This window comes from Sus scrofa, chromosome 13 (assembly GCF_054392235.1).
Source record: "Sus scrofa isolate SSC_HxYL_T2T_F1_AM1 chromosome 13, Sscrofa_HxYL_maternal_Yorkshire_Landrace_v2.0, whole genome shotgun sequence".
Lineage (NCBI taxonomy): Eukaryota > Metazoa > Chordata > Mammalia > Artiodactyla > Suidae > Sus > Sus scrofa.
Window position 1 is genome coordinate 113,592,604 of NC_139395.1, and position 16,862 is coordinate 113,609,465.

General features: G+C 40.6%; 1 protein-coding gene across 4 annotated transcripts in view; it reads left to right on the forward strand.

Moving 5' to 3' along the window:
• Window positions 1–12,880: 12,880 nt before the first annotated feature.
• SCHIP1 (schwannomin interacting protein 1) overlaps window positions 12,881–16,862 on the forward strand; it is a 776,793-nt gene continuing 772,811 nt past the window's right edge. For all 4 annotated transcript variants that reach the window (XR_014824245.1, XR_014824246.1, XM_021069725.2 and 1 more), the window contains exon 1: window positions 12,881–13,054. Coding sequence is in view for 2 of the 4 variants with exons in the window: in XM_021069725.2 (XP_020925384.2) it covers window positions 13,046–13,054 (9 nt within the window). In the remaining 2 variants the exon portion in view is untranslated. The remainder of the gene's footprint in view (window positions 13,055–16,862) is intronic.

Here is a 16,862-nt window from a genome sequence, read left to right on the forward strand (position 1 = left end):
GTGGCATCTGAGTCACGTCTACGACCACAGCTCATGGCCACACCAGATCCCCAACCCACTGAGCAAGGCCAGGGATCCAACCCACAGCCTCATGGATACTAGTCGGGTTTGTTAAACACTGAGCCATGATGGGAACTCCTGAATTACTAAATTTAAAATCAACAGTAAATTTAATTTACATGTTTTTCTGTCATTAGTGAGCATTAAATAAAATCCAGCCTGATATCATTTTAAGTAATATATTCTGTCAAAGGACCACTTTCATTCATCTCAAATTGTGAATGTCTATATGGGATAGGCTCATTTCACTTTAATTATATAATTTTAGCCTATCCTAAGAAATTTAAAACCATAGAACACTATTTTTTAAAAAGGCTTTTTTTTTTTCCTTGTTAGTTTAAGATGAAAGGGTAGAGTTTTCAAGGCACAGACTTTGTTCATTAGTAATTATTTACATCCTGACTTATTCCCTGGTAATCATATTTCTTAGATGTGTATTGCTTTTGAAAGTTTTAATTGGACTATTTTTGATATTGAAAAAGACATTCTGTAGAATAACCCATTGTTGTTGTATGACTTAATTTCTTGCCTCTCTTAAGCTTTTCTTTCCATTCTTTATAATTGCATTTTATAACAACAGTTATACCTCAGTTTTATATTTGCATATGCAATTTCCACATGATCCTCACAACAATCTTGCTGATGTGAGATGATTGAGTGAGACGATTCAGGGAACGACTGGTTGTCAAATTGCAGCTAAATCTTGAGGAGGTGAAGTGCATTTATGATAAAATTTTCTGTCTATGCAGTCTTCCATCCTCGTCACAGCATATCTCTGCCTGATGCTTCACTCCGTTATAGGTATCTCTCTTTCTCTAGTGTTCTTATCTCAATAAGATTAAACTACTTGACAGTAGAATGTGCTTTAGCTAGTGGCAAATACCTAGAAATTCTTCTTTCTCCTGTCTCATTATTCACACCAGCCATCACTGGTGAGACTACTTTATAGAGAACATTATTTTCATGCATGAGTGTGTATTTTTACACACACATTTACAAAGGAAGAAAGCAAAGGATTAGGAGGAAGTTGACTTGGAGAACCTGGCTAACTGCTCACTAAATCCCTTTTCCTCATCTTCCCACTGGACTACATTTTCAGTCTTCTTTGTGGTAGTTGGCAGCCAAATGATAGCTGATGCGTGTTTGTAGAATCAATATGTGTCACGTCTAGGCTTGACCTGTTAACAACCTCTTATATGTAATCCTCTATAACCTCTCCCTGTCAGACACTGCAGCTTGACACCTGAAGTGAGCCTGGAAATGCGGTATTGAAGATGACAAAGACACAATATGGGAGGAGCCTGGGTCTCTGAATCACTGCCTGGAGGAGAGTTCCCTGCTGCTCTGGATTACTGTTATTGTAATTTACATAAACAAGACCTGTACTTCTCTTGAGTTTGAGTATTTGGCATTTTGATATAACAGCTAAAATTAACTTAATTGGTACATTTGGGTCTGCCAAAATTATTCCTCAGTTTCCTCTTTTATAAAACAAAGGAATTTGCCATACTGGCCTCCTTCCCAAACCCACTAAACACTTGAGACTTCCCTCTGTGTTTGCTGTTTCCTCCGCTTGAAAACTCTTTTCTCAGAAATTCACAGAGAGTAACTGGAGAGGCTACTTCCAACCCAGTGGTCAGGGAAAGCCTCAGTTCACCCTCAGTATAGATCTTATCATTGAGGCCTCCCTGGCCACTCTAAGGATAATAACATCTCTCCTTCTTCATTATTCTTTTCTCTCCTTATCTTGATCTTATTTCTTTTATAATACAATTATCAAGCAGTTGATCTAATTATTTTATTTGGCACTCAGTAAAATATTTGTTAAAGAATCATGTGAATGAAGTGCTTTCCAAGCAAGGTGCCAAACAGCTCTAAAAGATTATGTTCCCTAAATTCAAGAATTTTGAATCCAAGGGGAAAAATAAAATATACTTTAAAAAATCAATTTTAAATACACAAAAGCATATAAACTTTGTCAACCATCTATTGCCAAAAATGTAAGGGAAGATAAAAGTCCTAATAATTATTGAGTACTTATTAAGTATTGTATACTAAAATTTCCAAAATATTTTTTCATTTGATGACCCAGAAAAGTCAGTGTTATCTTACCTATTTTATAGCTGAGGAAACAGGTTAAGAGGACTGGAATAGAAGCTTCATGAAAGTAGAATAATATCTGTTTTATTCACCCTTATATCTCTGGCATTTAGCAAAGCTTCTGACAGAAAGGAAGAACAGAAAGTGTGTTAAATAATTTGTCTGTAGTGAGATGACTAGGATTAGAACACATATTTACCTGAATACCAAGTCCATGCTTCTTTTCACTTCTGAGGATGGCAAATATGTGGCCATCTCATCCATTTCCTCACTCTGTTGCTGTTCTTTTTTCTCTTCCATCTGATGGGAGGCTGTTCCTTTAGTGAGCAAATGTCTGAGTTGTTTCCTCTTTGTTAAGCCTCAGTCCAGCCATGATCTTAGTGCAGAGGTTTTCCCTGACCACTGGGTTGGAAGTAGCCTCTCCAGTTACTCTCTGTGAATCACCTATTTGTCACTTTTATAGCCTTCACAGCCCTACCACTATATACAATTATCTTATTTATTTATTTGCTTTTTATATGTCTCTTTAATCTAGTAGAATATAAATTCCGCAGGCATAGAGACTTCCTCTGTCTCTGTCCATAATGCCTGACATATAGTTGATGCTCAATAAATATTTGTTGAATAAGTGATTGAATCAATGAATCAATAATTTGATCAATGTTGCCATTGTTTTCCTATGCTTATGCAGATATTATTAATCAAGCATGTCACTCTTTCCTGCCAAGTCCAAACTCATACTCAGAAAATTTTGCAGTGCAGCCTGCTAGGCACATGATACTCAAAGTGTGACTCACTGAACAATAACACAATATCACCAGAGAGTTGGTTAGAAATGCAGATTCTCAGGCCCCACCCAGACCTACTGTATCAAAATCTACATTTTAACAAGATCCTGAATTATTCCTGTGTCCATCAAATTGTGAGAAACATGACCGTAGGAATACAGATAATACCAATCAAATAGGCTTGGCAAATAAGAGAAACCCTCTGTACCATCTCTGTGTGATTCTCCATGATATTATCCAGAGCTAGACCTCCAGCTTTGGCATTATTTTGTATTATCTGGAGTGGTTAGGTCTGTGTGGATTTAATGTGGAAATGTTTCATAGAAAAGATGAGCTTCAAGTGTTTAAAAAATGAGAAAAGGGATTTGGTTTGCTGCAAAGGGGGAGAGAAGCATCCTAGGTCAAAGAAAACTTAACAAGTCCATCTATCAGCTAACCAAGGGAATAGATGAGCATCTACATGTACAGTTGGATGGACACTTGGTCCAGAGCAGTACTTACTTCTAGTGAATGGATGTAGAGGAAGGGAAATTAAAGTAATGGCAGAGGAAACAGATGAAAGGGGCACAAGGACAGAACAGGGCTATTTGGGGGGGGCAGGTGAAGAATGACATTAGCAGTTAAAAGTGGGTGTGTTGGTGGTGGGGGAAACTATCAGGGGCAATTGAATTTAGTAAGAAGAATGTTATGCATGTTCTTAGAGAAAATAATTATACTAGGTGGTGAGGACACAGGTTATAATGTAAGAAGTTGCCAAATTAAAGGCTTTAACAAAAAAGAGGCTGATGAGTAAAGGAATCTTGAATATTGATCACTTAATCATCAAGTTTACAGTTAAAGGAATCACAGAGAGAAGAGAATTTAGCTGGAAAGGTGATGGGCTCAAGAATTACCTCCTTGGATCTAGGCAACTGGTCCTGAGCTCCGAGTCTTAGAGGGCTTACCTTGTGTCTTTCCCTGTTGGGTGAGGAGGGAGGAACCAAGGGGACCTGCCCACTGGAGTCTCTGGTCCCCTTTTTTAGAACATGGTTCCATAAACCAGCCTCTAGAACTCCAAAGGAAAGTCCCTACCTAAATGACCCCAAGGTAACTTTTTTTTTTTTTTTGGCTTTTTAGGGCTACACCTGTGCGTAGGTTCCTAGGCTAGGGGTTGAATCAGAGCTGCAGCTGCAGGCCTATGCTGCAGCAGCACCAGATCCAAGCCTTGTCTGCAGCCTACACCACAGCCCACGGTGTAGTTACTGCCAGATCCTTAACCCACTGAGCAAGGCCAGGGATCGAACCTGCATCCCCATGGACACTAGTTGGATTTCTTTCCACTGTGCCACAATAGGAGCTCCCCTAAGTTCGTTTCTAGAGCCCATGAAGACTTCTTCCTTTGGGCCAATATGTTAAGGGCAGGACTTCATCCTTATAGTGCAGATATCTAAGCTCAAGTCGTGTCCAGGGGGTTTGGGGGCCATGGAGTGTGTGTAGTCTGAACAAAGCTTGCCTTTGTCTTCTAGGTTGCCACACATATGCCTGCAAGACCTGAAATAGTCAGGATGGAGGTGGGAATGTGAAGAGAAGGGGGCTAGGCCAAGGGGTGGGGCTGGCAGCTTCCAATTGCATTATTGCCCTGAGGCTGCTATTGGACTCAAGTGATGTTGTTGTTACTCTGTTCTATTCTCCATGAATCTTTTTTTTTCCCTTTAGGGGAAAAGATGTCTTCATAACTTATGAATTTAATTAATTTTGCTTGAATCTTCAATTAAGGAAGTTGAATGATACACAGCTGAGTGCAATATATTTACTGATTCTTCAAGCATTCATTCATAAGGCACCAATATGGTGTCTTCAGTAAATATTTGCACTCCCAGTGCAGATGTGGGACTAATCAGAGTGCTATAGGGGAAAATATAGATTAGATTCAGCCCCTATTTTTAATACATTTCCATTTTTAGGCAGGATCTTTTATCCAGAGAGCCATTTCTAGTATACTAAAATTAACCACCACGTGATTGTAGCATTTACAGTAACATCATGCTTGTGTCTTGCATCTGTGTCTCCTTGTTAATTCCTCAGCCTCTCCATTTATTTTCCATGTTCACAAAGGTTAATTGACATCCACTACTGTTTATATGAGGAATTCCTTGGTGAGTCTTAGTGGTAGCCACTTTGCAAGGTTTCAGTTCAGTTGAGCAGGGACTTTGATAGTCAATCTACAAGGCTCTCTAGAAGTCTAGCACTTAATTGAAGTGCACTACCCCTGACTGGGCTGGATTGTTAGACATGGGGGGAAGTTTGATTTTCTTGCCTCTTTAAATGACTTAATCCTTCATACACTGACTCCATCTTCAGGTTCTTATAGGTACTTTCTCCCTTTGTTGAGATATGCGAACAGAACAGTAGTGATTTACTAGTGATTTGCTGATGCCTCAGGCTGAGGTAGGGCAGCAAGGACACATACGTTTGGAAACTGTTTTTCAGTTGGTATACAGATTAGTATACATGGTGTTGTTTTCCATACATCAATAATGCAGAGTAGGCACTCAGATACTACACTGAGGGGGAGCTGAGGCTAAGTTCCCAGTGCTGGGTGAGGGAGCAGCAACTGAGACCCCAGACCTTCTGACTCCTGGTCCAGCGCTTGTCTCCTACTTGGACCTCTTTTCTTTGGAGTGAGGATCAATTGTCCCTGCTGTGGAAGCCCCCCATGCTCTGTACATTTTGAGCATCAGTGATTCTCAAAGATGTTACTTGTTTCTGAGTTGGTGGTTGACGCCTAGCTACTCCCTTCCCATACCTTGGATTTCTGTGGGTGATGCTTGTGTGTTGTTCACCTTTTTTCCCACTGGTTAGTCTTTCAGGGCTTGAAATCATTGTCCCTTGCTGTTGTCACTTAAAGAATACAATGTACTTGTCTTATAGCAAGATATATAACAAATACAGAATTATGTGTGCATGGGTTATTATGTTGTTTTGTGATTTTATTCCTGTTATCACCAGCTGGAATCAATGTAAAAAACTAGGTTGGAGGTGATTTACCCCAATTGTTGATGGTTTGCCAGAGGAGGGGAAATCATAACAATTGTTTCCGAAGTGGATAAGTGTTTAGGGTTGAGATTTCCATGGCACTGTTACCTCTCATAAAATCACCTCCTTATCCTTGTCATTTGGATCCAGAGAAATAATGTCCACGAGGTCAGAAAAATGGGGCTCATACCTCTCCCCCTCAGCTTCTTCCTGTTCCACATCTACAGGCCCAGTAATGGTGCCCAGCCAGCATCTTGGCTGAGGCTGCATGCAGACCCATGGCGGTCTGCCCTCCAGTGTGTGCAAAGCACCATCTGTGGTTGCTGGCCCCATGGCAGTGCCGCATCTCTGGGACTGAGTGGGCATCAGAAGCTTCCAAACCTCCGGCTCTTCTGTCTGAGGTGAGCTGCCAGCTCCTAACAGGTCTTTCACTCATGCTTCAGTTTCACAGTATCTAAAAGGACCCCTAGATGGACCAGAGTGTACCCTTGCCTGCACTTGATGCTTTTCAGGTTCATGGAGGAAGCTGGGGAGCTTTGGAGCTCACTTTCCATAGCCCCTGACAAGCTTGAGGGGTGGGGATTATTAAAGACTTTCCAAGCAGCAGGCTTGAATTTCCAAAACCAAACTCATAGAATCATCTTGCCAAATATGATATTGGGGCTTTGCTCTATTTTAAATTCCTCTGCCGCCGAGCATGAGATGTGTGGAATTGCAGTATCCCACGTGGTCTCTCCCTGAGTTAGGTATATGTAGACATATGCTGAACAGCACTTGCAGAAGTTGAATTCTTACCTAATGCTGTTCATAGGGAGTCTTGTAGCCAAAGCCTTTTAAATCAAAGAGAATCATCAGGGAGAACAAAAGGTAATCTCCTGCCTTTAAGAGATGGGCCCTAATGTTGTTCCATTAACTGTCTGCCTTAAATATCTGAATAGTTTAAGTAACTGGAGTGCATTTGTATCCCTGACTATCCTCATTAGGCAGGATGAGCATTAAACATGCACACATGTGCACACACACGCACACATGTACGCTCTACAGTCTGCTTCCTGTGAGGGTACAGTATTTGTCGCTGTTTATCATTGATTGAAATATATGAGATCTCTGTTATGAAATGTTCTGTCTCCAAAAACAGATATTGCTTCTCTTTTAGAAAATTATCCTTGGCTGGATCCCTGAAACTTTAATTAAAATCCTGGTTTCTCTTAAAAAAAAAAAAAAAAAAGTTACTGCATTTCAGACAGTGTGGATATAAAAGGGTGAGGCCAGGAACCAAAGTGTTTCACTGGTGGAATGGAAGGGATGGGACCTTTCCATGAGGGACTGACCAAAGAGCCACCTGGGCCAGCTAGTCTGATGGTCTGCAGGGACAGCTCCTGGGGAGAAATCTGCAACTTATGAAGGCTAGCCCATCAGCCCTGAGTCCCCAGTTTGAAGGTGATTATTGGAAGCAGTCACAAAATTTTCTTCCATTTGTGCCCTTGACATTGTCCGGGCTATGATAAAGAAAATACTAAAAAGATTATCATTAATTATTTAAGTCATTTATACATATTGTTATAGACTGAATGTGTCTTTTCAAATTTCATACATTGAAGCCCCAGCCCTCAATGTGACAGCATTTGGAGGTAGGACACTTGAGAGGTGATTAGGTTTGGATGAGGTCATGAGGGTGGATCCCATGATGGACTTAGTGTCCTTGTGAGAAGAGGAAAAGGCACCAGGATACAGTGAGAGAGTGGCTGTCTGCAAGCCAGGAAGAGGGCTCTCACCAGGAACTGAACCTGTAGGCACCTTGATATCAGAATTCCTAGCCTCTCAGAACGATGAGAAATAAATGTCAGTTGTTTAAGCCACCCAGTCCATGAGATTTTTGTTGCGGCAGCCTGGGGAAGACTAAGACATGTATTTTAGTAAGCAGTTAATTTTCAGCTTCCCCACTGGACTGTGAGCCACATGAGGGCAGGAGCCACCTCTGTCTTGTCCACTGCCTCATCCCTGGCACCTAGCCTGGAATGTGGGAGTGAGAGTTGCCCCCTCAAAATTTGTGGAGTGGCTGTAGAGGCACATGGCATACAAGGAATACGGCATGTGACTGACATAGTCCCTGTCACCACAGGTTAATGGGGTATTGAAGGCAATTGGACCCTTTTTTTTCTTTTTAGGGCCGCATGTACAGTATATGGAGGTTCCCAGGCTAGGGGTCAAATAGGAGCTATAGCTGCCTGCCTGCACCACAGCCACAGCAATACAGGATCTGAACCATGTCTGTTACCTACACCACAGCTCACAGCAATGCTAGATCCTTAACCCACTGAGCCAGGCCAGGGGTCAAACCTGTATCCTCATGGATACTAGTCAGGTTTGTTACCACTGAGCCACACTGTAATGGTAGTGGTGCTTTTGGACACTTTTGGTTATTATAATATGTGTTACTATTTCTTTAGTAACTTATGATGCACCAGGCACTTTTCAGATTTTAACTTTCAAAATCACTTAATAAGGTAGGTATTTTTCTTCCTTTCACAAAGGAGGGCGCAATGGGGAATTTAAATGGCTAATCTAAAGCCTCTCTCAGTAGAGAATCTTGCTTTCAATCTCAGGTCTCCAGCATCTCTGTAGTGCTACCGCCTTTGAACATTTGTGCTTTTCCTTCTCTTTGTGCTTCAAGGTCAAGCTTTTCTGATTTTCTAAACTGAGAACTAGAGGAGATAGAAAGCATTTTTATTTTTTTGTCTTTTTGTCTTTCTAGGGCCACACCCATGGCATATGGAGCTTCCCAGGCTAGGGGTCCAATCTGAGCTGTAGCTGCCAGCTGTGTCTGCAACCTACACCACAGCTCATGGCAACGCTGGATCCTTAACCCACAGAGCAAAGCCAGGGATCCAACCTGCATCCTCATGGATGCTAGTCGGGTTCATTAACTGCTAAGCTATGACAGGAACTCCAAAAAAACACATTTTTAGTAGATTGTTACATAAACAGGTTTATATTTTAGTTGGTCACGTGAGCTTTGTCTTCAAAATTCCTGCCAGGATTGGTTTCTTCCTGAGTGAATGCAGGTGGTGCTGAGCTTGGGGAGAGGTGGGAAATAGTGGGAGAGGCTGAGTGAGCCTTCCGCCCTGAGCTGTTCTTACTATCACCGTGGGTGTGCTTGGAGGACATAGAATGAGCCTGTGCTGAAAGTCAAAGAGGGGTGGGCTGGTAGACTGGCTGGCTATCCTAGGATGGTGTGGCTATATTCTCCTCTTCCACCTCTTTAGAGTAGCTGGGGATACTCCTCCACCACCAGAGATTAGGAGCAGAGCTTGGAGGAGCTATGCCAGCAATCCCCCAGCCCACCCTCTCAGGCCTTCCCCCTTATTAGAATGGGATCGGCCGTGGAGGGAGGGAACCTTGGAGGGAGGGGACTGGCTGGCAGCCTGGCTTCTGGCTGTGTGACCACTCTGCTTGAGCGTTCCAGCATCTGTCACTCACTAGGGGGTCCACTGGGAGTGGAGCCCAAGCAGTTGCTGAAGCAGAGGAAGGAAGGAGCTGGCAGACAGTGTGCCTGTGTACATGCTCTGACTTCCTCAGTGCCCTCCCCCACCATGGAGAAGTGGAGAAGCAGAAGCAAACTATATCCTGGGTCCCCAGCTCCTCAGGCTGAAGGTTCCCCTCAAGAGATTTGATTTGCTGAGAAGGTACCTTTAAGCAGTGAGATGGTAGACTCAAGAATTCAGAATTCTCTTGTGGAGGTGCCAGTGTAGCACAGAAATGGCTCAGTCAGAGAGGGTATTCAGATGTTTTGGCAGAGAAATCACAAACTCAAAGCCTGTCCTGTCCTCTCATTCTGCAGATAAGGAAACAGAAGCCCAGAGAGGTTATATGAATGAACAGAATATTTGGACTTTCTTATGCCTTCGGCTTTGGCTTCCACCATCTATTCAGAACCTGCAGACCAGGCTCCAGAGCACACTGATTAAGTGTGAGCCTTTCACATGGTGGTGCAGGTTAGCTTGAGTGGCTCTGGAGCTTGAGTCTATATGCGGCAGTAGATGGCATGCCCGCATCTCAGTTACTAGAAGGCTGATAACCATTGTCTTGAATTGCTATTACTCCTGTGGGTCGAGGAGGGGACTAGTCAGAATCACCGGGGGAGGTTTTGTTCAAAATCCATGTGCAAACTCTGCTTGCCTCCCCCACCAAAAGGGAACCCAAAAGGAAGAAGAGATGGTGGTGAGCATGGGTATTTGTAAGTACTTCCGATATGCCCATCCCTTCCTGAGAACTGATGTGGTTCTACCTGACAAAGGTAAGCTCCTTGAGGGAGGGTCTTGTCTTAAATATCCACAGCATCAGATGGCGTGACTAATTCACATGACATTGTTGAGTGGATGGATGAAGCAGATGGCAGTAGAAAGATAAGAAAAAATCTATAATCTAGACAAAACTACAATTCAGAAAGATACATGCACCCCTGTGTTCATTGAAACACTATTCACAATAGCCAAGACATGGAAACAACCTGAATGTCCATCAACAGATGAATGGATTAAGACGATGCGCTACACATATACAATGAAATACTACTCAGCTATTAAAAAGGACAAATAATGCCATTTGCAGCAACATGGATGCAACTAGAGATTCTCATACTAAGTGAATTAAGTCAGAAAAAGAAAGGCAAATACCATCTAATATCACTTATATGTGGAATCTAAAACATGGCACAAATGAACCTAGCTACGAAACAGAAACAGACTTAAGGACACAGAGAATAGACATTTGGTTGCAAAAGGGGAGTGCGGAGGGAGTAAGATGAATAGGGAGTTTTGGGTTAGTAGATGAAAACTATTACATTTAGAATGGTTAAGCAATGAGGTCCTACTGTATAGCACAAGGAACTATGTCCATTCTCTTGGGATAGACCATGATGGAAAAGAATATAAAAAATGTTTATGTATATATGAGTATGACTGGATTACTTTGCTATATAGCAGAAATTGGCATAACATTTTAAATAAACTACACTCAGAGTTCCCGTCGTGGTGCAGTGGAAACAAATCTGACTGGGAACCATGAGGTTACAGGTTCAGTCCCTTGCCTAGCTCAGTGGGTTAAGGATCTGGCCATAAGCTGTGGTGTAGGTTGCAGACTCAGCTCGGATCTGGTGTTGTTGTGGCTCTGGTGTAGGCCGGTAGCAACGGCTCCGATTAGACCCCTAGCCTGGGAACCTCCATATTTCCGTGGGTCCAGCCCTAAAAAACCAAAAGACAAAATCAATCAGTCAATCAACTATACTCTAGTAAAAAATGAAATTAAAAAAGTCAGGACTTCCCATCGTGGCGCAGCAGAAATGAATCTGACTAGGAACCAGGAGGTTGCGGCTTTGATCCCTGGCCTCGCTCAGTGGGTTGCTGTGAACTGTGGTGTAGGTTGCAGATGCAGCTTGGTTCTGATGTGGCTGTGGCCGGCAGCTGTAGCTCCGATTGGACCCCCTAGGCTGGGAACCTCTATATGCCTTTAAAAAACAACAACAACAACAAAAGAAAGTCGGAAAAACTCTAGGCAAAAAGGACTGGGCCTTGGAATGGGAGGTTACCTGAAGCCTACTCTGTCAATACATGTTTATTGAGCATGCTTAAAGGGGAGACTGGCCATCTCCAGCCGTCTTGCCATCGACCTCTATCAATAAGTATAAACACTGTTCTGCCCTTGACCTCAAGAGTTAAGATAATAAATAGCTTAATTGGTTGTCATTAATTCCACTTGGAATTTATTATAGATAAATGTGGCCTTGAAGAGAATCACTCCCACTCTCAGCCCATGCATTTTATCCTGAGCATCCCAAAGGTGCATGGGTAGTAAAACAAATAAAATTGGCCTCCCACCTCTACCGTCCCATCGACAGCACATTTTCTATTGAGTCCAGGCAAATGGCCATTTGCAAGGTTGGATGAGTAGTGAAGCCACACAGGCACAATGTAATATGACAACATTCTTCATGGTAATACTGTCTTCCTCATTACATTTGAATATAGATTGCCCGTGTGCAATGCTCCCCAACCTCGCTCTCTATTCGAGAGCCCAGGAGTTCTTCAAACAAGGTGAAGCCCACGTGTGCTCCCTAGAAATTATTAGCCTATTTGTAAGCCTAAACAAAATCACAGCTATTGTCTCTAAGAACTTAATTTGCCAAAGCTCTTTTCTTCCTATCCTTAATTATGTATATATTTATAGACTTGAGCCACCTGCCTGCTCAATGCTCATGTATAGCCGTATCTCTTATGTGCCACTTAATGGCTCAGGGCGCTTCTTTTATACTCTCTTTGCTTCAAACTCTACATTTAAATATGTGTACTTAGCTCAGCTTCTGAGTATTAAAACATTTTTTCTCCACTTCCTTGAAAAGCTGTGAACAAGCCTTTTAGCATTTTATCTGGACCAAACAGTAGTGGTTTTACACAAGAAACGAGAACTCTGTAAGTAAATCTGTGTATTTATATGACTAAAGTGCATTATAAAAAGAAGCAATAAATCCAGTTTTCTACATAAAAGGAATTAGGTTTTCCAGTTTACCTCTGCATCGGGATTAATAAAATGTGCAACAAATAGCTGATGGAATGATCCATTTGAAGTTTGTAAAGGCATCTTGGGAGGCTGGCGGGAGTAGCCTTTTTCTTTTTTCAGAAAAAGGATGCCTGTTAATTTTTTGATTCAGTCTTGTTCCTGAATGACTGTTTTAAAATGAGCTGAGAGACTGTTACCTGCCCATTTCTGCATGGCTGAGCAAATTCACGCGTAAATCCAAGTTTCTCTTCATTTCCATCACTATACGTCTCCAAATTACAGAGAATTCATTCCTGAGCTGGAGAGGTGCCAGAAGTTTCTCATCTAGCTATCTGTGGGCTGCCTTTTTCTTTCCCCTCTTTGAGGCTTTCTGATGCCTAGAGTGAGCTCAACTCAAAGGTTTCCAGCCACACGCTCGCCTCGCATTCCCCCACAGTCACACCGAGCTCTGGGATTCTGAGGAACACCGTGTGCCAGCATCTGATTCACAGTCTCCTTTTACCTGCAGGTGTTCCAGAAACTTCAAAATGCGTCTGGTAATGTATTTGCTTCTCTAAACATGCCACTTTGGCATGCGTTATATGCAGCTGCTTATTATTTTTTTAAAATTCTGTCTTCTCAATAGCATGCATGCTAAAATGTCAAAGGGGGCTTGTAGGACAGTGTAAGCTTAATTACTGGTCTAGATGTGTGTGTGTGTGTCCCTGTTAATGTAGGCATGTTTGCATAAATATGTATTATTTATGTACACATTTGTCTGCACAGACAGATTTCACTAAAGGAATCTTATTGAAAGCACTACTTTTTATGTACATCCAGGTTCTGTAATCAGATCTGTAAACATCTTACATAGCAGCAAGTAAATGAAAAATATGTTTTTCATCCCTATGCAGACGGCATGTTTTAGGCACCTATTTGAAAAACCCTTTCTTTCTTAAGAAAAGGTGATTCTGTGTGTGAGTGTGTGCACACGTGTGTGTGAGTGAGTGTGTGTGTAAGGAGTGTTGGTTTTTGAAATTTTGGGGAGAAGAGTTATCTTACTGCTTCCTGAGAATTTCTACCCCATGTTACCTGCCTTTTTAAAACTCAGTAATCACTGAGGGGAAGAGATGTGGTTCTGCTTCAGAGTAGCCCCACGGGGACATTGAGCCGCAGTGTTCAGCAGGCATTTTAGGTATTCTAAATACTAGTGCCTGAATAATAAGTAGATGGAGTAGATTTGCTATCGCCGAGTCCTGCTATGTTTCCTGGCTTGTAGAAATCGCATTCACACTGTACATTTAGGATGTGCATGTGTTTATTGAACTCTAGTAAAGCAGCATGAGTATGGGCTCATAAATCACATTATTTATTTGCCGGTGTTGGGTGCTGGATTCTAAAATTAAGAAATTATTTAGCAATTAATAATCCATTCAGCATCCCTTGTCTCATTGGGTGAGATTTACATCCTGGGGACTTGCTCTTCTAGTTATAGAGACAAATGATTTAAGGTTCCAACTTAATTGCTATTTCAAATCCTTGAGCTAGAAAGATGCTTGCAGTACTTTATTTAAAAGACTTATTTTGAAAAATATGTATGTATATTTCTAACTGTGGTGGTGAGCTAATTATGACTCATATGTGCTATATGTTTAGGATAAACAACTTCTCTTGAGTATTGCTCACTTACATAATAGAATTTGCTTTTTGTCTTCATGTTTAATAATTCTTTTACTTTGCATTCTGTTCTTGCTTTTTGAGAGATCAATAATTACTAATTGTTGTGACGATGAGAAAATAATGTAACAACTCAGAAATCACAAAGAAAAGAAGGTCGAATTAGCAGTTTTCTGAGAAATTAAATGAAGCAGATTGTCACAAGTGGGTTTTCTAAATGTGCAATAGATATTGATGTTTGAAAATGGAAATATCTTAAACATAAAGTTGTTACGTAGATCAGATTAGGATAGTGTTAATGCCATCTTGTAGTTCTTCACTATATTTAACATGAAGTAGTAAATATGTTAATTATTTTATATTGGCTATGAATTACTTTTGCTTCATGATATTGATTATAAAACAAATTGATTTAGATTTGCTTTTAAATTGCAGATTATTGTAAACTTTGGTAAATTAATTTGCTGAATTGTAACAATAAAAATGTATATTCTTGAAAATCAATGTGAAAACTACTTCTACTTTTTCGTGTTTGATATCTAATATTTTATCACTTATAGAGCTGTATACTTATAGAGGATTATACGTATTTCCAGAAAAGTATTTTAATGCTGATTTTCATCAGCTGTGTTCAATTCATAATTACTCAAAGCAGTACCATAAAATGCATTTCAATATGTAGAATTGGTTCTTTGAAAGGGCATATTATATTAGGAGCCATTAAAAACCTCTGTTGGCTCTTAACATTATACTCATGTATTGCTCTGTGTGTAACTGATTTTATTTCATTTCCAATGTTTAAATATACCTAATATTGTGACCTGTTTGATGTAGAAGTCTTGCCTTTGAATTAAGTAATTTGATGAAGGTTTCAAGTTGAATGTATAGGATGACTGAAAATATAGTAGTACTATTTTGGTATGTATTGAAATATCCATTAATGCAGATATACAAATATTAACATATGTAAAAACATTCATTGCATTGAGCCACTTTACAAAACACTTTCATCTTACTTTTGAAGTTGGTTATTTTGTTTGAAGTCAATTGCATAGATGTAAAAAGAGGTTTTATTTTTCTGAGTTTATATGGCACTGCAAGGTAACAGGAAAACACTCAGTGCCATTTTTGTAGGGAATATCATATGTACCAAAAGTGCAAGGAAAGGATGCCATGTTTGCCATCTGTCTCTAATTATGAGTTCCTACTGGCTTTTAGATGTATTGTAGAACAGGCCTTTATTTTATAAAATGGATTTATATTACCTGCAATACCTCTAATGATGGTAAAACACTTCCCTCATATAATAGTTTCTCCATTGTGTGACTGAGATTGTCTTCTGAACATTTCCTTTTTTAAGGTTCACATACAGAAAGAGGCTATAAAAATAAAATTTGTAGACTGACCATATGTCCACTGCTGAAACATTCATTCTTTAAGTAAGCATTTATTGAGCATCACTTTGCCAGGCTATCTCCCTGTCTTGAGTAAGTAGACAAGTGGAGGAGGGGAGGTTCGTTTAAAGAAGGAGATGCTGCTCCTGCTATTTTGTTATTAACAATTATTTATGAAGACAGGGATATCTTCAATATAGTCTGAGAATTAGATTATTCTTCATTCTACCAAGTTTCAAAATGCTTCCATTCTTAGGGTTTGCCGGTAGAGAGGAATGATTACATTTGGGGTGGGTAGGGCAGGCCATCGAGGAAACTGGAGAGGGTGAGTTCTCAACCACGTTTTGATGGAGGATGTTAGCAGCAATGGATAAAAAGGAGAGAAATAGCTGTTTTGGGTGAATGGAAAAGAAATATTGGAAGAAACAAATCATGGCAGGACAAAAAAAATAATGAGATTGTATGGAGAAGAGGAACCATATTGGGAGTAACAGCAAGAGAAATAAAAAAAATAATAACAGGGTTAGGTGAAATACTTTCAGTTAATCTTCGTTAATCTCATTTTATCCTTATGGAAAAATTCTTTGAGCAAGTGAACATTTCTTCCATTTCATTATATCTATCAACCTTTTAAAAACAGCATTTTAAAGTCTATGCAATAATGTTCATTAATATTTCTTGAGCATTTATTGCAGCCATATAGAATACTAAATACTTTGAATGTGTCATCTCATATAGTCCTTATTTACTCATTAAAATTTTCATTCTACATATGAAGAAAATTGAGGTACTGAGAAGCTCTTAACTTGTCTGTGGTTGTACAAGATCAGAAGTGGATGCACTGTGATTTGAACCCAGACTCTGGAACCCTGCCTTCTAACCACTACATAGCAAAGCCACATCAGCTTATTGCTTCATCTCTAGCTCCAAGTCCAGAATGGATGGCCAGTTGCTGACTAGATGTGTCGTTTAGGTCCTCTGGAAACATATAGAGACAAAGTTACCGAGTGAGTGTTTTATTGGAGGGTAAAGAAAAAAGAGGGAGGAACCAGAGTTGTGCAGGGAAAGGCTTCAGACTACAATGCAGATCTGACGCAGCCTCATCCAATTCACTGGCGATCTCCAGAGAGAAGACTGCCTGTATGAGGAGCCCCATGTTGGACAGCAACTGCGAGACTGAGTAACTCCAACATGCTTGCTTGGTCACTGACTGCAGGTTCCTAGCAAAGGCTCCCTCAAAAGTTGAGGCAGACCCTGAATGTTCTGTAGCTGGAGACTGTCAGCTCTCTGTACT